The sequence below is a fragment of the Solea solea genome, chromosome 5 (assembly GCF_958295425.1).
Source record: "Solea solea chromosome 5, fSolSol10.1, whole genome shotgun sequence".
Classification (NCBI taxonomy): Eukaryota; Metazoa; Chordata; class Actinopteri; order Pleuronectiformes; family Soleidae; genus Solea; species Solea solea.
In genome coordinates this window covers 15,704,368-15,728,608 of record NC_081138.1, presented here as the reverse complement: position 1 = coordinate 15,728,608, position 24,241 = coordinate 15,704,368, and the positions used below count along the sequence as shown (strand labels likewise).

General features: G+C 40.3%; 2 protein-coding genes across 4 annotated transcripts in view; one reads left to right on the top strand and one right to left on the bottom strand.

Moving 5' to 3' along the window:
• Positions 1-6,016: 6,016 nt before the first annotated feature.
• On the bottom strand, positions 6,017-11,635 carry LOC131459720 (secretory carrier-associated membrane protein 5-like). 2 transcript variants are annotated; one of them, XM_058629783.1, is made up of 7 exons: positions 11,469-11,635; positions 11,027-11,106; positions 10,819-10,938; positions 9,229-9,385; positions 7,980-8,081; positions 7,045-7,162; positions 6,017-6,908 (listed from the first exon to the last, which is right to left on the bottom strand). In XM_058629783.1, exons 2-7 carry the CDS (start codon positions 11,031-11,033, stop codon positions 6,729-6,731), a joined length of 684 nt encoding a protein of 227 aa, XP_058485766.1. In that variant the 5' UTR covers positions 11,034-11,106; positions 11,469-11,635; the 3' UTR covers positions 6,017-6,728. The 2 variants fall into 2 exon arrangements, with proteins under 2 accessions (XP_058485766.1, XP_058485767.1); XM_058629784.1 differs by having other exon boundaries at positions 11,027-11,086.
• A 9,327-nt stretch (positions 11,636-20,962) lies between these two features.
• The window catches only part of igdcc4 (immunoglobulin superfamily, DCC subclass, member 4), a 44,953-nt gene continuing 41,674 nt past the window's right edge, over positions 20,963-24,241 (top strand). The window contains exon 1 of one of the 2 annotated variants that reach the window (XM_058629482.1): positions 20,963-21,449. In XM_058629482.1, the coding sequence (XP_058485465.1) occupies positions 21,383-21,449 (67 nt within the window). In that variant the 5' untranslated portion in view covers positions 20,963-21,382. The remainder of the gene's footprint in view (positions 21,450-24,241) is intronic. The other variant, XM_058629481.1, reaches the window with a different exon arrangement.

The window sequence follows — 24,241 nt, the reverse complement described above, 5'->3', positions numbered from 1 at the left end:
TTTCACTAAGCCACGGTCGCAAGGTCGTGCTTAAGCAGTCAAAAATGGCTGCTTGGCTCACTGGCGAGTTTGGTGTGCACTCTCTCACTCGTCGTCCCAGCAGAGATAAGGCGAAAGGGGGGGGGGGGTGTGCAACCTGGACAGATCGGCAGTCTATCACAGGGCCAGACGAACTCTGTCAATTGTGTGAGTGTCCGATTAACCTAAATGCATGTTTTTAGACTTTGGGATGAAGCCAAAAATAACTGAAGAGAACCGACCCACAGAACGACCCACGGACTCTGTGACCTTTCTGCTATGAGGCAACAATGCATGCCACTACACTGCCATGTAACCAGATTTTGGTGTACAGTTCCTCTAAATAAAGCTTTTACTGAATTTTTCATTTGATAGTTTGGACGTTCTTGTGGGCAGCTTTGTGGTAATTTACAAGACTTGTTAACATAATCTCAACAGTAAAGGAAAAGTTCCTCCCGAGCAGAGTTGTTTGCTCCTCCTTGGTCCAGTGAAGTTCTCAGATTTTAGTTCGATTTTCATCTCAATAAAAAAAAAACTAATGCTGACAAAAAAACATAAACAGCTCCACCCTAATTTAACCAGCTGACTTACAGCGAGCCAGGGCTAAACGTCATAACTTAAGATCTCCATTCTCCACTATAGCAGGTTTATGTGAGGATAATTGAATTTAGTGGAAAAAGAAAATAGGGACAAGTCAGTAAGCTGACATTGCCAAAAGCCCACCTCCAGTTTTTAGGTATAATTTCTGCTACTGTGGAGAGATTCTATGGCACAATATCAAGGCCACAGATAATTTATCTTCTGGCTCTAGCACAGCTTTGAGACCTAATTAAATGAATAAAGATGTGAAGAACTCTTCATTTCCTCAGGGATAAACCACTGTTGAATGGGAAAGGTAAGAGGAAAGGCTGGTCGGCTTTGTCAAGGTAGAAAAGAGGTAGATGCGAAACCCACCGGCTGCAGATAGTCAATGGCTGAAGACATTTGAATAGTGAGGAGGGGAAATGTGTGCTGATTTACATGCAGCTGCAGTTTCTGCCTCATTTGGCTTGATAATAACTCATCCTTTCCACGCTTTATGCAGAGCTGTGGCCACCACATATATCTGAGTTAATAAACATTTCACTTGTGTTAGAAATCCACATCAAAGGCTGTGGAAGTCATATGAAGATGCAACTTGTGTCAAATGTACGATGAAGTAGGGGGGAAAAAAAACCCTGCTTGAGAGTTTAAATACCACCTGCCTCGTCACAGAAACATCTGGCTTGCTTTTGGTGTCTGTTGCTGTTTTTTAAATCTTAACTTTCCTCACTTTACCCACTCATCAATTTTAAGGTGTATGCAAACGGATCCCTGGGAGTTCACACGGTTACAACAACAGGGCAATAAATTCTCATTAAGGCTTTCCTTCCTTGAGAGGTAGAGACTGAAGTTGGGATATTCATGTTGATAGTCCCGGGCAACTGGAACAAATGAGGAGATCTCGTGAAAGGAAGATAGGCTGACAGCATTAATCGTGTCCCCAACTTCACCACCAGTGTCTCCACTGGCTCCGTGGGGAGTGTCACTGATGAAGTCAAGCACAGGGAATGATGACCCTGCCCCTCTGTGCTCAGCCTCTCTCCCCTCCGACAGGCCAATATTTCACCACACTCATTCTCCAAACTCGACTATCCCTGTTTCCTGTGCTGTCAGGAGGATGTCTCCCATCATCAGATCTATGATTTCACAGGCTGGTGGCAGCAGCACTCTCTCTCTGTAGCTGAGTAACGTGGCCCTGCTCCAGACAGCTGGGTGACCCCTCCTTACTGGCTGGCAGGATGCTGTTAATCTTCTCACAATCTAGGGTGGGAATTGTTCCTACATGATGCCAGTGGCTTTTGGGAGCTGATTTGTGTATTTGTTTAAGTCTCTGTCAACACAAATAGTGAAGTCCAGCTGGGACTGCACTGTTTGTTGTATTTCCAAAGTTGGAGAATGTCAGAAGTCACTTTGCTTTCAAAGGAATTGTCTGACATTTTGGGGAATGCACTTCCCCGTGGGAGTTAGATGAAATGAAAATCAATACCACGGCCACAAAGTACCTGCCTGGGGAATATAAAACTACAGCTAACAGATAGGATTACCCCTCCTTGGCTTGGTCCATAGGTGCAAAGATCTAGATTATTTCTTGGCTGTGACCTTTTGCCCCATTCAGTGAAAAGTGTGTGTCATGTAAAGGTCACAGAAAGGAAAGAAGTAGTCCTAAAGTGGTGAATATCCCTCAAAGAAACATAAACACATGGCTTTAATTACTATAATTAACTGTAAGCACTACAGGAAGTGCAAATCACCAAGTTTTCATTTTAAGCTTTCATATTTTTCTTCAATTTTCTTTCTTTCTGTCTTTCTTTTTTTTATTCCATTTTAAGTCAGCTCGATCATGACCCGCCACGTTTGCAAAACCTCAAGCTGCAGATTTACATTGAAAAGATTCCAGCCAATGTCTTTAGGTTATTTAAATGAGCAAACTCAGTCTAAATGACTGTTCTCAGTGTAAAATGTGCTATATCTACATCCAGTACATAAAATGAAAACTACTGTGAATGGCAACTTGGCTGCAGTAGGCAGGATTGGTGGGAAAAAGTTTATAGTTTCCTCAACAGGTTATTAAAATATCCAGTTTGAGTCACATATCTTCGTCCTGAGCTCTTCTCATACACAGACTGACACACACAATCCTTTTATCTGAACATGTGGATATAGAAAGTCTTTTTCTATGTCCATATGTGTTTTATTGTGGTTACTGACCAACACTTTTTTCTTTTCTTTTCTTTTTTGAGATATCTTTGCAACAAAGGACATTTTTGTCGTTAAGGACCAATCTGTGCAGTTGGTGCAGACTGCTCTGTGACCAGTCAAAGCCTCCTGTGACACTACAGATTTAGTTTGCGAGAGCTCAGAAGACGTGCAGAAATGTTGTTTACTGTTGTTTTGTAGAATGCTTGCTTCCTGTTCAGTTTCTTATTCCCCTAAGACAGTCTGTGACCTCAGAAGAAGACAATTTTAACAGACACGTTGTATGTTTGGTCCCAGCACCATATGAACATGTGTGTCCGTGTAAATACATTTCTCTGTGAGTACATGATCCTACATCTGTGTGTGTGTGTGTGTGTGTGGCACCTTTGCACCATCTCTCCTGAGAAATACAACACAAGGCCCCTCTGTGCTCTGTCACCTGTAGGTCAAAGTGGTGCCCCTCAGGTGAACCTCACCTCCTCCCTCTTCCCTCCCAGCCTCTCTGTGTCTCTGTGGTCCTTATCGCCACAAAAGCAGTAGTTCACTTCACTTATTAATTCCCACTGGAACTGAGCTGCCTTTTCTCCTTCAGACTTCACCTCACCCCCTATTCCAGTTTACTCCAGCCACAGTAAATTGTTTCTTATTAGTGGGATATCGCTGTAAAAGCTGCAATTAATTCTTAAAACTGTGTGACAAATAAAGGTTGCTATGACAAATTTAGGATTTGAGTGTGTAGCGTTTCAGTTTCTTAGCATGTTGTTGGGATGTTCTGGCCCTCAGCTGCAGTGTTCGTGATTACTCTCTAGCAGTGTTGTCATGTACAAATACTTTTACTCTTACTTTTACTATCTTTGTTACTCGTTACTACCAAATCAAATCAGGAGAATTGGGAATGGTCTGTATTTATGTAGCGTTTTTCAAGTCTTGATGAGCTTGATGATCTTTCATATCCATTCACATTGCTGCAACACTGGATTAAGTTTCTTGCTCAAGGACACATATAGACTAGCAGAGCCAGGAATTGAACCCACAACCTTCCAGTTGAAACAACTCGCCCTACCATTAAGCTGCTACCATGGCTCAATCCGAACTCCTCACATTTTTAATACTTTTACTACATTTTATATTAGACACTTACTTTGGATACTAAGTACAGGAAATGTCATATACTTTAAGACTTTTACTAAGTAATATTGTAAAAAGTGATCACTCAAGTATCGCTTTTAGGTACGTTATACAAGACTGCTCTCGAGTTGCATCTATTTTCAGTGCAAAAGGCTTTAAATTCCCACTGCATAACGATACCAGAACAGCAGCTAACACATAGAAGTTTGCTAACTAATTGGTGAACATAGAGACACATGGCACATTTAGCAACAGACAGTATTGCACTGGTCTGTGGATTTGAGTCCAAAACAGAACAAGGAGAAATGTGAGGATAATCACATTCTCCAGAGGGATGAAAACACAACTCCAAATTATTGAGAACAAGTATTTAAAAGACTCTCTTTTATGATAATGTGTCACACACAAGCCACTACATTCCCAACTCAGATGTGGGAGAAAAAAAAAGGAGCTTGATCAAGAGTAAACCCTGTGGAAATTCCACACCGTGAAAATTGAACCGTCCAAAAAACATATCTGGCAGACCTGCCAGAGCTGGCAGATGACAACTGGAATGCAGTCCACCCTCCCATTTTTCCCCAGTGGTCAGAATATGGTTTAAAAAGAAAAGCACAGGTATTCTCTTGATTTGATATGAATCAGTGAACATATTTTATGGCTGACAAACACTCTTGTTTAACTGAAGGCGCAATTCTTTGCTGTGACAGTTTGTCACAAGAGATTTCCATGTTCATGGCAATTACAGTGTTTGTTGGTGGCTGTTGGTGGGTCCTTTGGGTATCCACTTTGTCGTATAAATCCACCCCCATCTAAGTAATTCTATCACGCTCAGAATGCAGGCAAAGGCAGACAGAGGGGAATACGACATCCACAGATAAATCCATTTAAAGGCTATTTTGAATCCAATTTATGATGGTCATCTGCTCACAGGGTGTCAACAGAGAAATTGTGTTTGCCAAACATAACTTTAAACAAAAAAAATAATTACATTTTTGGTCAAGCAAGTGATATCAATCTCCTTAACTGTCTCAGATTTCATGTGCTGAGGCAGAGAGGAAAAACAGGTCACACAGTGCCCCTAGTGGGAAGATAGTGCATCACAAAGCTATTTACTGTAGGGCCAATACTGCCATCTGAAGGAAAAATGCTCTTCATGCTTTTACTTGATCATTTTCACACTAAATAAATGTAGGTGTATTTTTTTTAAAACATTTTTAGGATTGTTAAGTCAATATAACACAGCAATCAAACATCAAATAATGTGCAGTCTATAGATAAATATAGTAAATACATCATTTTTCTATTTTATTCAAACAAGGTTTTGAATGTAAAGTCTTTCATTTTCGCCAAAGTACATGTTATCTACTGTGTGTTAAGCACTTTCTGTACAATGTCCCGACAAAAGATGGGTTATATATAATATGTTTGTTCATTATAAAGTGAATCATCATCATCAAGACATCCACCTCTCACTGGAATGCGGAATCCAACGTTAAATGCAGTTAGTGCGTCACATAAAGTCAGACATAAGCTTGTTGTCTGCATTTCAAAACCCTTGGTCAGTGAGTGATGATGTGCTGTTCACGATCAACTGTCCTTGAAGTATCATTGAGCAACACATTTTCTCCAGTGAGGCTGCACACGGGTGCAAATGACCATGGATGTGACACAAGAATAATGTCACATGTACCATAAGCAACACAATATTTCATATTTGTTGCCGTGAGTGCGTCTTTGGTGATTACGTTGATTTCCGTTGCTCTTATTTGGTGATATGGTGGAGAAAAAGTTATGCAAAACTGGCAAATACAGAGAAACTGGAAATAGAAGGACCTACTGTACATGTAGCCTATGATTTATGAAGGATTAATGAAGGTAATCTGTACATGTTAAGAGTATTTTATTTCATACTAAAAGCACCAGCGCCTCTCTGTGGTCAATCAGCCATACAGCAGCAGACACGTCTGCACACTGCAGGAAAAAAAAACCCACCTGAACTGACATTCAGTATAAAAACAAAGCCAACTACAACACATTGGTTGCAAGTATTTCAATTTTCTCATCTTTCTCTTTTCTAATAATTGTCATAGAACAAATTTAAATAGTTTTTTAATGTCAGCAACTTACCAAAGAAACAGTTTCAAGGACGATTACATTTTCTGTGTCCAAACCATCTAAAGACCTGTAAAAACTGTGCAGTGTACATTTTACACATTTCATTTTCATGATTTATCTTATGCATAGAAACACGACAAAGTAGTGCTGAGGTGAAATACAGTCACACAATCGCAATGAATCTTTTGTTTAACCTGAGTTTATAATGAAAGAAAACCTAAAAATATATTAAATGATATAATCTTTCATCTTTTTACACATTTATACAGCAACAATACTCTTTACATCAACTGATACCAAATATTTAAATCCCAATGACAAAAAAAGGTTTTTTTACAAACCGACTCACTGCACAGAGCTCTCATAATGGAGCCACTAACAGAAATACACATTTAAATAAACTAGTTAAACATTTCAAACTTATGAAATAATATAGAACATTAAAAGTAATCAGTATGCCCTTTAAAAACCAGTGTCCCCTCAGAGGTGTTTACTTATCCAGTGACAACAGTGTTTCAAATGATTGACACTGTAACCAAATTCTAAAGATATGCTACATTTTTATTTATTTTTTTCTTCTGAAACTTTACAGTACACCGTGGGAACTCTCTAACCATTCGGAAACCCTCCTGCTCAAACTTTGGCATTACTGTCACATCCTTTCTTTGACACCTCTTGCTGTTAAGAGATTACATCTGGTTGTCATTATACTGTGGGCTGGAGGACTGGCTCTGCATGCCTCCGGTAGCTGCTCCCATGGCGGCCTCCTGGGCCACTGCCTGAACATGAGGGTTCTTCCAGGCTCCTGTGGCCCATTCCTCCTGTGCTCTGGACATGCTGGCTCCACTGCCGCGGTACGAATTATGGATCTGGTGACAAGTTATAATCCACAAATTATTTATTTTTGATTTACTAATATGAAAAAAAGTTGATGAGTATTAATAAATTCAAATATTTTCCCTATTTTGCCCCTTTTAAAAGTGCTATATAGTGTTTTATACTTACCCTGGTGAGAGCAATGAAGGACAATGAGGCCACAGCAGTGAACATGATTGTAGGAACCAGCATGATCAGTGCAATCAAAATATTATAGCTGAAGAAGGAGATGGTTGCCAGCCACCCACTGAGAAAGACAGAGATTGTTCTATTGCATCAAAACATTTAACACAGTGTGAATTGTTTTTTGGAATATCTGCTGTTCCCCAGAACACCTGGATGTTAAACGCCAATAATAATGTGGACTTAAAATGCTGCGATACGAAGCTCACGTATGTATACATGAGGATCTCCAGTTGCACATGCTGACATTTATAAACTTTATGGAGGCCGTCATAATGTTCATTTCTGATCATCAGCCTGAGTCAGGTGACATTTTGAGGATAATTTTTTAACGGTCTCTCAAAATCTAATAACAGGACTATCATAAATGTTATATGAGGGCAATTTCTAATGGTCCATCACTGTCATGTTAATGGAGCCAGTGAAGAAGGTGTAGAAAAAAAACTGTCTACCTGACTGGATTTACTGCTTAATCCTCAAGAGTTTAATTCAAAGCAGGCTTTCACATTCTTATTAAAATAACTTTGATTTTTTTTTTTTTTTTATGCTTGTGGTATAACTATAAATTAATCTATCAATGCTTGAATAATTATGCAGGAAACATTCTTCTGTTGCTCTCTCGACTGATGAAGTACAAAGCATTGTCACTTCCCTTTTATCCTTATCCTAACCTAACTAACACCGAAGTTGTTTTTGTGAGAATAATTTATTCAAATCATTCTGACTTTCTTCAAAGAAATCTTCTTAAAGAAAGGCATTCAATTAAGATTTCAATCCAAATCTTTGTATCATTCTGAATATGCTGAGTAACATTGCTTTTATGTTTATGGCTGTTAAAAAAACGAAGTTGAGATAAATATGTGGAAAATGTTGATATTTACCATACTCCCCATCCAGGGATGCCTATGCTTTGGATGATGCTGATTCCAACTTGGGCCATGAACACAAAGAAGAACAGCATGAAGTTGAAGGAGCTGTCACTCCTATAAAAAAAAGAGAAAATATTTTTTCATGTTATTTTTTGTTTGCATATTTTAGTCTTTTCTCCATTTTTCTATGACATGCAGCCATAATTGAACCAAAGAAGCTATGGTTATGGTTATGGTTATGTGGCATGCACTGTGATTGTCTATACTGACAACTGTCTGGGATATGTTGAGGATAAAGTGGTAGAAGACGAATGAATGAATGAATGAATGAATGAATGAAGCTGAGTAGTTTTCTCCTTCACCAGTGCTTTACGGTAATAATAATTGGTCATGACCTCTCTTCCTCTATCACCACAATGTGCCACTGTTTGGGTTATGTTTTGTGTGTCCACCAGCTGATGCCCAGACCTTGCTTTTGTATTAAAGCATTTGGATACTGTAATATGTGCACAGGAGAGTGCAGCAGCTCTTTGCTCTTCTGTTCAGGGATCTCTTACATACTGTACGCACTAAACAGGGTTGAATAGCATTACCTCACTGGATTCTGTACGATGACAGTAAAGCTTTCTATTCTATTGTCTGTGAAGGTTCTTGGTCATCATTGTAATCTTGAGGAGGTCAATATATGCGACTAGATGTCCTATTCTATTCTTTTTTATTTTATTCTATTCTATTCAATTCTGTACTGGTCTGGTCAGGGACCAATTTGCAGGCCAGGGAGATAAACAGTACACAGGTAGATCTGGGTGTTTTAGTGTTTCCAGAAAGAACTGTTTACGTTATTTTAAGTTTCTCAAAGCAGTGCATGGTGGATGTCACTTTGTTTACAACAATGCAACATCATACAGAGTTTTTGTTGATGGACACTTGAGAAGATGCAATGTAAGATCTCAGAAATCGGCATCTTCAGATGCCTTGTTCCCTACTGTGGTCTACGAGGAGAATGATGCGTGGTCTACAGGAGTTTTCTGATCTGTCAAACTGGAGAAGTTGCTCATAGTGTATTATTAAAATGACATTCATAACAAGGGCCATACCTCCAAAAAACAATTAACAAGGTGAAATGTAATACAAAACTATCTAACTTTTATGAATATCTGTCTATAAGTAGCTTGAACCTCAATGAAACAGATTACTATTACTGTGTTGCTTAAAACAACCAAAATACAGTGAGAATTTTACTTCTTCACATGTGACTTACTTGAAGGCCTTGTAGATGGGCCTAAACCAACAGACATAAGAGCAGGGAGTGAACATGAGCAGCCAGATGATGGCCAGTCCAAAGTTGGTCACTCCACCTCCACCGAACATCCAAACAAAGCAGCCAATGAGATTCACAGTGAGTGTGGCGCTGTTCACTGTGGGACCACAACAGACATTTTTACATTGTTATTGGCATCGTTTGCTAAAATGTCTTCAGCAATGTAAATGTACACATGCAGATGCACACTTGAACACACAAAAGACATGCTGTGGTATTGACATGTGGCTTACACTCTGTGTTTATCTCGTTTTCTATTCATTCTCAGTAATATTGTGAATCTACTCCAGCTGAACAGTAAGTTGCACTTGGTTCTAATTGAAGTGCTGTGCTTTGGTTCCACGTGTCTTCACTAAAACAGCAAAGGCGGCCAATCAGTTTACAATTTTTGTCCACAGAGGGAATGTAGAGTGCCTCAAAAGAAAATTACGACGCGGAACGCAGCTGTAACATGACAGCTACTAAGTAAACACTTTAATTTTCCTTGATGCACAGTGGGGGGGGAGCATGCTTTTTAAAATCAAATGATGGAGTAAGAATGAATGATCTAAATGCACTGACTGAATGTAAAAAGCAAAGTGTTAAACGCAAAGTGCATATAATGTTTGCACAACGTAATCATGTGCTAGATGACAAGATACACAAAGACAACCACAGATAATTGGTACAAAGAAGGAAAAAGAAGCAGCACACCCAGAGACAGACGGAGCGTTAGAATACCTGCTTATGTTTATCAATTACAAATAAATTTAAACCTAGAAAGAGAAAAGTGACAAAAGATTAGAGTGGCAAGTATGTGTCTCTTGATGTTTACATGTTTATTTCATATGAAAAACCTTGTTTGACATTGTTGACTGTGACAACAAATCAAATCAGTGGGGGGTCTACAGTTGGGAGATGATCTTGATTCAACCAAAATTCCCCTTTATTTTCATTGTTCGCCTGTTTTTCTTTCACAGTTATCTTTGTGATTTGTGATATTATTTTTCCTAGAGCACCTGCTTTGGGCTTTATCTAATACCACACGTCCTGCCCTTGACTACCTTACATGCCTTCATTGCCAAGCAGGGAGCTTCCAGAGCAGAGCGATGTAACAAACACCATTGTACTGCTTGTTTATGGTGTAATAAACTTTGATGAAAGTGCTTCTGGCAAAATTATTTAACACAGTTTCAAAGTTAACTGCTCTGCTCAAACCAAGGCCATCTGGTCAGTGCTATGACTCATTAGCAAATAAACCAGTCAGGTTATTACAGTCACAGCCAATAAAAATAAAATGTTTTTGGAGCAAAAGGATTCATATAAACCATTGCCCTTCTGTTACATCGCTGTAACACAGAGGAGAAGTCGGTTTATGGGACCTCCAGGAGAATTCAGATGATTTCATTTTCCTTTAAGGACTTCTGCCTTGGCATATTCCACCGAGTCGATTCAAAGTTTCATCGTCAACAATTAAGCTCCAAAGTCGATTTAATAGTGAGGTGTATGGATAAGGTAAAATGGTGTGCTGAAGCTGCTCAGTGCACTCACACATCCACAGGTGGTACATCTTCTTGCACATGCTGCGGTGCTGTTCGGGGATCTCGTCAAAGTCCTGATAGAAACATGGCTTTAGTGGAATGAATCCAGGCAGCGGGGGGAAGTTGTTCTCTGCAACAAATGAATTCATATCTGTTATATGACAGGGAGCAGATGGCAATCTTTATTCCCTGAGGTGCATGACAATGTAATAACTGACCTGCCATGTGGATGCAATGTCAGGTTTGCCTATTAGATCCACTCCCTCAGTCTCTTGATCCTGTCAAGTCAGGGGGGGAACTGCAGGTTGAGATTAAGTTGTTAAAAAACATTTATAATGTCATTTGCAGTTTGTTCTCGTGTGTGTGTTCATGAGAATGAAACGTTTCACAGAGTGGGGGTATACTCCACCCGCTAACACTGTGCTGGGGGATTTAATATCACAGCCCTTAAGGCACGTCTTAGCGGTGGCGATAACGGTTACAATTACATTAACGTCAAAGAGACCGCCAGAAATAGCGCAAACATTGCAATCAGATGCAAAACGCATTTGACGGATGCAGAGCGCCAGCAATATGTACGTGCACGTGCGAAGACAGATTGACAGAGATGGACATCATAGCCAGGAATTACGGATTCCAAGGGACACCTAATCTGCTTACCTCCTCCAGAGAGCAGCCCGCGTCTCTGCTCACACTCGGTCTTCGCTGGAGGCTTCAGCTGCGCCGTGAATGGACTATGACTCCCAATAGGACGACGTTTACTCGTAAACTATTAGATTATTGTAATATTTTCTAACTGACGGTTTGACCGGAGAAACTAATCCCAACTGTCCTAACTCTGGACCAATCAGACCAGTGGGCGGATTACTCTAATCCTTGACGTTGTGTTGTTGACCCAATCACTGTTCGGCTCTCTGTCCATGGTTCTGAAACATACATTTACAGTAACCTACAACGTAGACGACTCACTGTAAATATTAATATTCACCCAATAATGAAACAACAGATTAACTCTACATTAGTGCTACAGCCACATTTACATAGGATTGTGTGACAACATACGTTGTTTGTACTACTTGTATTTTGAGTTTATGATACTTGTGTCACTCAAAATATGATGCATTGCTTTACATTTGGTGCCTGTGGCTACAGTGACTGAGGCAATGCTGTATAATATGACTTTTAAGTACAACATAAAGTAGTTTTATTGCTTGTGGTGAATCTGTATTCTATACTTAAATGCATTTTTGCAGTGCAGTGTTGCTATTCTGCCTTAACCAAAAAAATGTTTCCTGCACCACAATTACTATACTATACTATGGGTTTTTTTTTTTTATACACAAAGTCAGCTTTAGCGTAGCCCTTGTAATACAGAGCTGTCCTATGCCATTCTGGTCACTGCTCCTACCAGCGGAACTTGGATATGAGCCTTGAATTTGTTGCTGACCCTTTACTTTTATTTTGACTCCATCTAGGTTTGCACAATGAGCTAAACAGTCTTGGCAAACTGTTTCTCACACCTTTCAATTGGCTTTCACTTTCAAACGTTCTTTTAATTAGCGGACTGATAGTTCACCTATTAGCAAGATCCAAACTGCAGCAACAAGCCAGTCCCAAGACCGGATTCATGGGAGGGTTGTGTCAGGAAGAACATCCAGCGTAAAAATATCTGCCAAATCAAATATGTGGATCATTCCTTGTGGTGAACCTTAGAGAGGGAGAAACTAAAAGACAAAAAAAAGAAGTTATACAGCAGTGACATGTCTCAAATAAGCTACATGGGTCAATACGCAGACAATTAGTTAAAAGATAACTGTGACACTGTGACTGTGATCAACATTGATGATTGTAATTGTGTAATTTGCCAATTTTACTGATTATCTTTAGCTTTGACTCTGACCTGTAGCACTATTTTTTCTTACCTGAAAACATAAGGATTTCTAATTACCGACATTGTCATAGAAAATCTCTTCCAACATAATGTACATGATGTCCTTGTCCTGTAATCACAAATAAGTGTAAGCATTAATCAGCTGATTTTCTCTTGAGTCTTTGTCTAAAGTGCTTAGTATGTGGTAAGTGTCATTCTAGGGAGAATGTTCTTTTGGGACGTTACATTACCCTGTTAGTCTAGTCTAATAGTGTAGTTAGTGTGTTATTTTTATAAATATTGTGTAACACAATACCAGTGTGTTGGTGTTTCTCTCTCACCTCATTCTTTGTTTTAAGTAAATCATGAAATCAACCTGCCACTGCAAAGGGATTATACACAGAAGAGAAAATAAACAGGTTTCAGCTGGCTCTCTGTCAAAAGATACTTCCCTGAAGCTGTTTAATACAAACTGAGTTATTGCGCTTTCACTCATCTACGTGTTCTGTTGCCACTGAGCAGCAAAACCTGAGCCAAAGTGAGTTCATCAATCTCAGAAGTAGCATTTGTCTATACATATATCCATGTATATATATATGTATGTATATCTATCTATCTATATATATATATATATATATATATATATATATATATATATATATATATATATATATATATATATATATATATATAGTTCTAAATGTTTAGAGTTCAATCCCTGTGGCTTTGGTTGCAAAGTCCTGGGAATTCCTGATGTGGTGATGTATGCTGTTGCTAAAATTGTGGCAGAGTCACAGAGTTGATGCTGCTGATGATGTGTCTTATGATGGGGCTCCTTTCCTGTGAAATTTGGGAAATCTACAGATGCAAGAATTGGAATTCCCAGTGTGAGAGAAAATGTTATCTTCAGCCAACTTTAAGTTTAATTGCTGACATATCACGACATTTGTCCTGTATCCGCTGGTGGGGTCCCACTTCAGTGTTACTGAGAAGACTAGTCACCTTGACACGATAGTCTGCAGCGTTGAGCACCACCGTACATCTCCCCGGTATGATGGCAATGTCCCGATTTGTGTAGCGATGTGAGCACCTTCCCCCTCTTCTGTTGTGAGATTCAAGGGAGGTGCTTTGGCACTAGACAGGGTGGCTCATACTTTGAGTTATACTTAAGTTTAGCCCTTGGCCAAGATATTCTTTTCCAGGTTGGGTGAGGATTCTCTTGTTCTCCTACACATCAAATCTTTGTTGTGAGAGGAGTTATCGCATCTTGACTGCAATTTTGTACATTTCCTGATCTGCCTTTCTTTACCTTTGGTGTGTTGTGATGACTGTGTCTTCTCCACAAAAGTGTTTGCTGCTTCCCGGGACCTCAGATGAAAAGATGTGATGTGAGCTCTTCATGTTGCGTCGACTGTAAAATGGATCTTGTTGAGGAGCTGGTTCTGGACTCTCTGTAGGATTCGCTCAATTCTGTGTCTCTTTATTGTAGAACCCCAGGCGAAGGCTGTTGGGGATGATATGATAGAGGTGAACGATCTGCATTGTTAAACTTAACGACACTCTCAACAGGTGGTTCCAGCTTCGGAGGCTAAATAACTGTATTTTTCCACCCGTTAGTCAGAGCTGAAGAAGCCTCTTGGATGAGAGGTGAAACGTCAAGTTGAAGAGAAAATTATTTTTAAAGAGCTGGACAACCTCTATCCACTCTCATCCTCTCCAGCTCGGAACCTTCAATGCAACACACGCCAATATGAAATTGAAATTCCACGACATTTTAACTGTAACTGAAACATTTCATTTCCGTTTTTTTGTGAACGCTTTGAAGTTCGAATGAGGTTTCTACGTTCAAGTGTGTGGAATTAGTTAATGGCCAAATAAACGGCAGGATAAGAATAAGAATTTAAGCATGGCCGCCGTAGAACAACATATAGTGGGACTGTTTGAAGCGAATGTATAGTGGGGTTATTAAGTGTCGAATCTGTCAAATTCGAACAGTTGCCAGGGCATCAGATTACTCCTCCCAGGAAAATGTGGGTAAGTGTTATCCCTGTCCTCATGTCATTCTAGCCTATTAGTAATTTCAGTGGTGCAAGGCAGTAGAATAGACCGATCCTTGTCATTTGAAGTAATAACTCATGCTGTGATGAATGACTGCTGGAGCAAAAACAATTGATGCACTAATTCAAAGCACATTTTAAATGCAGAAATATTGTTCAGTGTCTTTTCCACAAAATACTGTGTTTCCAATTGTACAGATGCAAATACCACACAAACAGTGGAAGCTCTAACCATGCAACAACAACAATTATAACATGATTAAATGATAAAAACAAGTCAATTAAGAGTAGCAACCCAATCTGAGACACATAAGCAATTGTTTGATTAGAGGAATGAACGTGGCACAACCAGCTTTATGCTTATGTGTCTCTTACAAACGCTAACAATATTGCTTTGAGCATCCATTTTGCAAACCCTGAACGAGGTGTCCTCAGACAGTGTGATCCCTCGTATGGGGCAGATGCAGTTTATACTGGAAAGACGAATTTAAATTAGAAAGCCCATTAAAGTAACCATTGATTATGTAATTGGTTATGGGCTGGACACATTGATTGATAACACAATTAAGTGTCATCCAGACAAGAAAGAATGAAAGCTTTGCTTTATAAGTTAACAGACAATCTTCAATCAACTGTCAAACTACCATCCACTAGATCAAGGCCATTTTAGATGGGAAGCTGGTAAATCTGTCTCTTCTCCCTCCCCTTATCTCACACCGCCACTCTCCTATTTTCCCTCTCCTCTCTCCATTAATATTTATCAGAGGTAGTTCCAGTCTAGACAAGCTTCTGACATGTTGTTTGAAGACCATCATGCCTAAATCCCTTGCACAGAATCCCATGCATAGCAGTGCCGTCAACAATTGGTTCTCCCTTGTTTCTTTCTCAGTCATTCTCATTATTTTTTCTACTTCTCGCCCCCCCCCCCCCCCCCCCCCCCTTTGCAAACAACAAGGAATCTATTGACATGACCAGTAAGATGAGAGCCCTTCTACAACACTTTGCTTCTGCTGAGATTTTGATTAAGAATCTACTCTTTAATTAGAAGGGCTGTCTCTTTCTGGGAGTAATGGTCCTCCTCTTTAAAGACAGCCCACCCACTCCAGCTCAACAGCAGTGCTTGGGAGCCAACACGGCACTGACATGCCACAATGACTTTTTCGACCCTCTGCCGCATGATATGTAATCACTGTAGATATGGTGTAGATAGACAGCAGGATATTAAATGTGTGGGTGAGTCGGGGTGGGGGGGTACAAAGCAAAGAGGAGAGGAAATGAAGGGTGATGTTAACATGGACATTTATTCATTGTCACAAAATAGGTGTATAGAATTTTTAAATCATCATTTTCAGGATGCAGAAACACAATACATTTCTTTTAATATTATGGAGAAAGACTTCTGGACATGAACAATATAAACAGAAAATGAATATGCTTAGTATTAAACACAAGTTGAAAGGGGTTTCTGGACAAAACTAACAGCATACAATTTCTAAAACGCATTTTCCAACTCACATCATGGTATAATCTAATGTTAAAAAATTCTATTTCAAGTGCATCATTTCACAAATATGTGTGAATGAGTCACTTATTATACTATGATAAACTTTTCACTTTTATTGATTTATTGACAATACCTCTAACATCTTTTTTTTAATGTTTTCAAAAGATTTTCTTGTGTAATGTGCAATGTTTTATTTTACTCCAGCACATGTTGCACTCATGTTAGCCCAATCAATTGATCCCTCTCATCATTGGCTGAGTAAATGCAGTTTAAATTAGGTAAAAATAAGTGACTCTTGTTCCACACTCAATGTCCCTGCTTGATGCTCTCCATCGCAGTCCAGTGCCAACGCCACCCCACTTTCATTGTCCTGTGAAAGAGAAAACATTTGCCCAGTCACCCTGGGCCCATGTGCCATAGTTGTTTCAGTTTCTATGGAGACGTTTTCCTCCAGGCCAAGTATGTGGAGGGCACCCCTCCAGCGGAAGGAGGTGGAATAACATTGTGGCAGGGCAATCATACACCCACCTCATTTACATATCCAAATATGAACCATGGACTGCAGCATGCAGTGTTTGCTCACTAAATATTTCACTGTCGTTTATTACACAGATAGAAATGGAGGACACGTGTCCATATGTGATGATTATAGGTTGGTTGTGTTCTTTGTGAATTAAAGGAAAGTTAATGAAATCACAATGACAGAGAAGTTACAGAGGAAATGTAGAACAAAATCTGTCTTCATTCACTCCTTCATTATTCTGATTGCTGGTGCTTTCATTGTACAGTTGACGTAAATACCCGTGTCTGTGCCTGATGTGGTCGTTCCTCAGTTCCCCCAGCAGGGGACAGTGTTCTATCTCTTTGTCAGTGATCGTGTGGTATTTTCCTTAACTATTCAGGAGACACTCTGCTGTCAGATGGAGCTAAGTGTCTCTGACCTTGAGGAAAATAAAAGACAGTAACCATGCAGGCTACTGTACTCACCATTTAAAAACACTAACCGCACAGACTCAGGATTATAACACGATTGACCAAGAGTCAAGGATACAAAGAAAGGGAAGAAAGGAGGGAAGGTTGACTTGTACCATTTGCAATTTGACATTTAAACTGCTGATTTTCTAGAATACTATGCTAAAATTGTACTTTTGTAGTTTACAATTGTGATGTTGCGTGTTGTTTTGGTTCAATTTCAAAGCTTGTGCAATGTCATGCTCACGTTCTCTTGCCCAATGTCAGCTGAGATTGACTTCAGCTCCCCCCGGTGACCCTCAAAGCAGGAGCTGTACATGGATGGATGGATGATGGATGGATGTTATTTATGACTTTTTTTTGCATTGGACATTGACAAATTAAGCTGAAAAAGCATAGTTTTCTCACTCATTTAAAGGATTAAAGGAGACGTTGCTACATAAAAGACCAACAAATGAAAGCAAAGAGACTGCTTGGCAAATCATTTTCATTAACATATCATACATGGCCAGTAATAATGACTGAGTGTCTGATTGCCACACAGTCACATTGATTGCCATACAATCAAGCAGATTCTGAAACATTAGGCTCGACTGCTGTGAGAATGACAGTAATGAAAATGAGTGTTTTAAAATCACAGTTGTATGAACTCACAAGCACACAGGCATTTTAAATAAAGGCTGAAGAACCAGGAGATTAAATAGTTTTAGAATCACCCTGTGTTCATTTATTCGACACAAAAACTTTGAAGGCTAAAGTATCACCAGTGTAGGCACTTTATAATCTATACCCCACAGAGTGACTAATGAGCCTCGTAATGAAATCATCAATACATATTTCTTTATAATTCCCTTTTCCCTGAGAGAAAAATTCACTCAACTGTTTTCATGTTCATGTGCAGACAATTTACTTAAACGGCTGTTAAAATGACCTATAATCTCTTGTAGCAATCACTGGAGATGATCACTAAGTATGCAGTATATGTTCTTTATGAGTGGTGGTAATGAAGAGAATGTGTCATTACCATTAGGCAGGGCGAATAATGTGCTATTAGTTCAGAGAAACATACCCGAGCAGGCTTGTTATCACAGTTAAACTATATTCTGCTTCAAGTTCATAAATAAATGTGTCCTGTAAGTGTTGTATAATAATGTTATAATGTAATTTACTGGGCAAAAAAACAGGTAGGATAGGTTATATTTATTTTCCATTCTTAAAAAAAAGGCATGTATGCAACGTGTCCATTACATCCTATGTAGTTATTTAAAGAAGAGAAAAAAGCCTTTCTCTATACATGAACAGATTGTTTATCTGTATGGATATTGGAGTCCTGCAGAACAGCTCAGCTCATCACCAAACAATTACATTATTATCTGTAGTTAAAAAAAAAAAAATCTAATTGATTTCAGAGAAAAAAACAGTGACATTGAGCTTCTTCCTACTGCCAAGAGAAACTACTCAAGCCGGAAAATTCACAATACTAATTGCTCTCAGTGGGCAGAGTATCAAATGTGAAAGTAGATTTCTTATTTTTGGGCTCGCTCTGTTTTTTGGCAACTGTCTTTTTTTTTTTGTTCAATGAATTTGAAAAGAAAATCTCCTCGATCTCCATTTTGTGCTGAACGTCCTGAAGCACATTGGTCTTAATTTGTACAAAAGTGCTTTAAATATGGTAACGGGAGTCCAGTGTTCAGTCATAGATCCACCAATCTCATAATCTCAGCCACAGCACATTGCCAGCCAGGTCTGTGGGGAGTAACAGTTTGCAGATGGGCTTTCAACTGTTGCTGCGTTACTGTGTTAGGTTGTGCCTTAAAGGAATCAGGTTACTCATAATTAAGAACAGAACTGGGAGCAGGTTGTAGCTCCTGGAATCAGCTTTTGAGGTTCTGGCGAGGCACAAGTTGTTAATCTGTCTGTCTGGACTGTTGGCACTACAGCATGAATTTATTTGACATATTTTCTGTATTTAACACTTTCTGCTACAACTCTTGGCTTTTTAGCAAAAAGGCCTTTCTGTACATGCAAAAACATGCACTATGGGGATTAGGTAAATTGAGAACTCTAAATTGACTGTAGGTGTGAGTGTGAGAGTGGATGTTGTTTGTCTCTATGTGGTCCTGTGAAGCCCCCCCCCGTGCGCCCCTCATGTGGAGGATAAAGCGGTAGAAGATGGATGGATGGACTTTCAACTTCAGCAATAAAGCAGTGCACACACGTATGATTAGAGGGACACAGCCAAACCAGCATATGCGGAAACAGCATTTAATTAAACAAAACTAAACAAAGCTATTTCTTTTATATGATTTATACACTGATATTGTAGTATTTTTTGGGATGTGCAAGCAGCTGGTAGTTTGTGTTCATTATTTCAAAAATGAAAAGTGGGGAGATTATGGCTTGAACACAGTCACAGAGGACACAGCGATGCTATTAGATTTCCAATGCAATCACCTAATCTGATGGTCCAAACATTTGCTTTAATCAGACACCTGGGAGACGCAACCTTCCCATTTCATTTCACTGGCTCAAATCAATCATATATCCGTAGATTAGTACACCGAGTTGGAGAAATCTGGTAGGACAAGCTTTTTTATTATCAAAGACATCAGAAGACACCTTCATTACTAGTTCATATAGCTGCCTGTCTTTCTTCTCCGTGCTCTCTGCAGTATACAAAGCATTCGACTCACACACGTTTTTTTTAAATCTAAAATGGGGCAATGTTCAAAGCCATAAATGTTACACTATACTGGAAATGTTGCAAGATTGCTCCTTAATAATCTGTAATAGGTCTTTTTTTTTACCCCCCTTTCATCCCAACAACCACTTTATGAGATGTCACATCATCAAAAGGTGGATATTGCACTTATTGGAGTGATTCATCACAATGTAACAAGTAGCTTTTCTGATGTCTACGTGAATGGCTGTATCTGTTTACAGCCTTTTTTGTTGTTGTTGTTGTTGTTGTTGTTGTTTTGTTTTTACATTCGCATCCTGATGAATGTAGGGATGCTTCTTATATCAGTGATGCTGGGAGTGCTGCACAAGTCTTTGTCTAATCTGGGGAGGCAGGGCTCCAGCTGGCTCCTACTCTGTGGTTTCATGCAAAGAAGGAAAGGGGAAAAAAAAAAAAAGTCAGTGGGTCTCTCAGCACTGCCTCAGTGCAGGAGGAGCTGGCTGATTGATTGGGATTGGGACCCCCCCCCTACCCACACCCCCTTCTCACACACACACACACACACACACACACCCCTCCTCTTGCTTTCTCTTGCTCATGGAGAACATGTGCCTCTCTTGCCTTTTTTTTAAGAACTGCTTTATCACACACAAGCATCCATGCGTGCATGTCCATGGATGCGCGTAAACAAAGGTGCATGGTCGCACACACACACACGCACACACACACACACTGTTGACATTAAACACACAGGCACACACAACGATACAATGTCAGCATATACATTAAAGACGGCAGATTCTGCGTGATTACAAATATTCTCAATGGAACATGTACATCTGAACATGCGATGCTCAAAAGCATCCAACACTGGGTTCATTCAGGGCAACGCATGATCAGTTATTACAGATGCTTTGCCTTAATAACAGATTCATCGTCCCAGACAGAGGGCGAGATTGAGGAGGAGGGGGGGGAGAGAGAGAGGGTGGCTGGGGGTAAAATATATTTCTTGACAAAAATCTGATTTGAAGTGTTTCTGTAACGTATCCGCTCTGACCTGATCTCCCAATTGTCGGTGGAAGACATGGAGCGGAACAAAAAGAAAAAGGGGTGTGTTGAGTATCACCAGCCTCGCAGGACTCCAGCGACGACCAGCCAGCCAGTGTCTGGTGTATGTGCACGCGCGCGTGCGTGCGCGTATGTGTGTGTGTGTGTGTGTGTGTGGACCAGCAGCAGCAGCCAACACACACTTAACATTCGTTCGCAACATGGCGTTGGAGCGCCGAGAGACACGACGGCCGAGCAGCGCAGCCGCATTGTGAGGAAAGCCACGGCACTACTGACCAAAAGAGAGCGAAACACTCTTAAAGACTGTTTTACGCACCGGAGGAGACAATAGCGCATTCCGGTGTATGCATGTCGTTCTAACGGTATTGAGCTGATTGTATAGACGCACGCTGCTACCCCACTGGTGGAAATCAAAGACTGTACATGGCGGTGGAGAGTACAATCTGGCTGTTGTGTCTTCTTTCGCTGTTCTGTGGTCCATCCAAGCAAGGTAAAGCGCTCACTTTATTCATTTGGAGGGTTTCTTTTCCGGTGGAGTGCATGTGTGCGGCAGCGAGACACGAGTATTACACTGTTTTACACTGTAAAATAAAAGTGGGCTGTGTGTTCAAAAAAAAGAGCCACTACCGATTTTGCACCTTGCGCGGTCCGTTCAGTACCCCCCCGTCCCCCTCTTTGTATTTCATACATGTGTTCACCTCATGTGGCCTTTCTGCTGCTTATGATAGAGAGTGGCGCACTGTCACTTCACGCGTGTGTCTCTCTCAGGACGGGCTGCGGGGCTCGGGCGATATGAAGTTGCAGCACACTGCCTAAAGGAGCAAAGCTGAATGTCGCCACAGGGCGGCTCGAGGGGTTCGAACTGACCGGGGGGAAGTTTATATTAAACTGGGAATTATGGATCCCGATGCGGAGGACGCGTCACTGAGCCGCCTGTAAACATCCACGTCTAAAACGTGGTGATTCCAATTACACGTAATAGCAAATACTTTCCTCCACAGTTTAGTGGAGGAACTCGTGTGCACATGTGGCTCAAACAGTCAGGGATATGTGAAAAGGTTACATGGGGAAAAAAAGTAAAATAAACACACTTTCTTCATAAATGTGTTATTGTGATTGGAGCCACAAGATTTACATGATACAGACTTGTGACAGATGTGTGGGATGTACAACTAACATGCTCTTTAGGTGAAAACTGAATTTGACCTCTCTGGAAACCTCTCACATTCAGTAGTTTTGCCCCATGAATGACAGCTAAGACTAATTCTAGCCACAGGTGAAGCGGTAACAGAGGTAATATTGATGTGGTGATGACAATTCCACACTTTACCTACTGTGTTACCTTTGCACAGACCTTTAGAGACTGAACAAGGGGCGAAATGTAAGCAGCTGCCATATGACTGTGGAAACTCTTGTTGAGTGAAAGAGAGAGAGAGAGCAATGCAGAACTTATAAATCCACTCACTTTGGACTGCGATCTACAAGAGTGGATATTTACATTCAGGCTGGATTGTTAAAAAAAAAGTATGTTTGATGCAGCCTATATTTTACCTTTATCTTTTGTGGTTTGCCTTGAATGGTCACATGAAACCAGAAATCTACTACTGGCCAACACATCTTGTTTGTCGTAAACATCTCGATGCTGTCTGCTGTGTGGTTGTGTTTTGTGGCAAGTTTTTCCTCACAGTTATTTATTCTTGTCATGTGTTCTGGGGCTGGAGCTCGCACCATTGCTTTGCTGCTGCTTAACTCTGGCACGTCTCGTTCTGCACTCGTCACAACCAGCACTGATGAGACGTACGGCAACATAGTGCACACGGACTGGTGTGGCAGACGCTGGTGTAACTGATATATTCTACTGTCTACAGATAGACATCACTTCCTTCTGTGGTGTACTGTCATTTTGTTTCACCTGTTCCCATATCCATTGTTCAGTTACGCAAGTAAAGGCTTTAGAAAGGAAGCACCGAGCTTAAACCCTCCTGATACCCACCTGTATAGCACTAGAAGGTCAGAGGGTACAATTTATATATAGAGTAAGAGTATCATGTCCAACAGACACCAGCAGAGACAGAATAAGGAATTACTCCCCTTGAGATCCTCCATGACAGGCGAGTGAATGCCACGCTGGGGGTGATCGCATCTCGATGATGGAATCTCTTGCAGGTAAATGACGATTGTGATGAAGGACGTCTGTGATAAAAGCACAGGGGAAATGGATTTATTTGCTCTTAAAAGATGTATGACTGAAAGTTTGTATGGCGGGCCATGGTATGACATTGCATCTGTTGTGATAATTAAGACTTAAGATCCGAGCGTTTTCTTTACGCGGAGCAAAATTAACATTTGAATTTATATTTATGAGCGCTGCTGACAGCAGCACCATGCTTTGAAATCAAATGAACATATTAATATGTATTATTTACAAATAATTGCTCAGCTTTGTCATTATTCATCCAGATCAGCAAACAGTCATGAACGGGGACTTGGTTTGTTCAGGATCCTCCCTCTCTCTCTCTCTCTCTCCCTCTCTCCCTCTCTCTCTGTGAGTGTTTTGTTAGGTTTGAAACTGGAGCATGAATGTCATCGGTGTTGGTGGTTGTGGGAACTGAAGCTGCCTGTGAGCGGGGGCTGGGGGGGGTGATTCTGGGATGGGGATAAATTGACGGGTGCTGCTGGGGCGAATCTGAGGGCAAAGGGCCGCTGCTACGTCCACAAACAAAGCGTTTGTTGTGTCCTTTCTAAAGATCACTTGAGAACACGTCAGGCTCACTTAACACATCTCAAGCAAGCGAGTGCCTGAGTGTTCGCTGTCAATAAAGCCCTGCTCAGTTATTAATGGACGTAATAATAATAAAAAAAACAGATGCAAGTCCTACAAAAAATGATGAGCAAATGGGTCTGATTATTGTAATCATAACACCTTTGGTCTCTTTATGTGCACACGGACATTTTTTGACAGTTCTCTATCACTCCATGTTTCTCTACGGTTCTTTCATCTCACGGAAGAGTTTTTGCATTTACACTAAAACTAATTAGAGCTAATTAAAGCTGCAGTAGGCAGGCTCGCTTTAAATATGTTTGAGTGTTACGTTTCATGCACAGGTTATTGAAGCTGTGGTGCATAACTTTTAAGTATAAATACATGTCTGTTACATTCAGTCCATTGCTGAACGAGGTCACACGATTAAGTCTGTCAGCTCCACGCGACTCAGTCATGATGCCAATATGTTGTTTTTGTGTAGCTTGACAGTATTTTACACACACGAAGTGATTCCTTTT

Excerpts from the sequence above, each read along its gene's own strand:
- LOC131459720 (XM_058629783.1), bottom strand. Across the intron at positions 9,386-10,818 it reads GATGTACCACCTGTGGATGT|TGAACAGCGCCACACTCACT; the intron begins GTGAGTGCACTG and ends GTGGTCCCACAG. Across the intron at positions 7,163-7,979 it reads ATCCCTGGATGGGGAGTATG|TGGGTGGCTGGCAACCATCT; the intron begins GTAAATATCAAC and ends TGTCTTTCTCAG.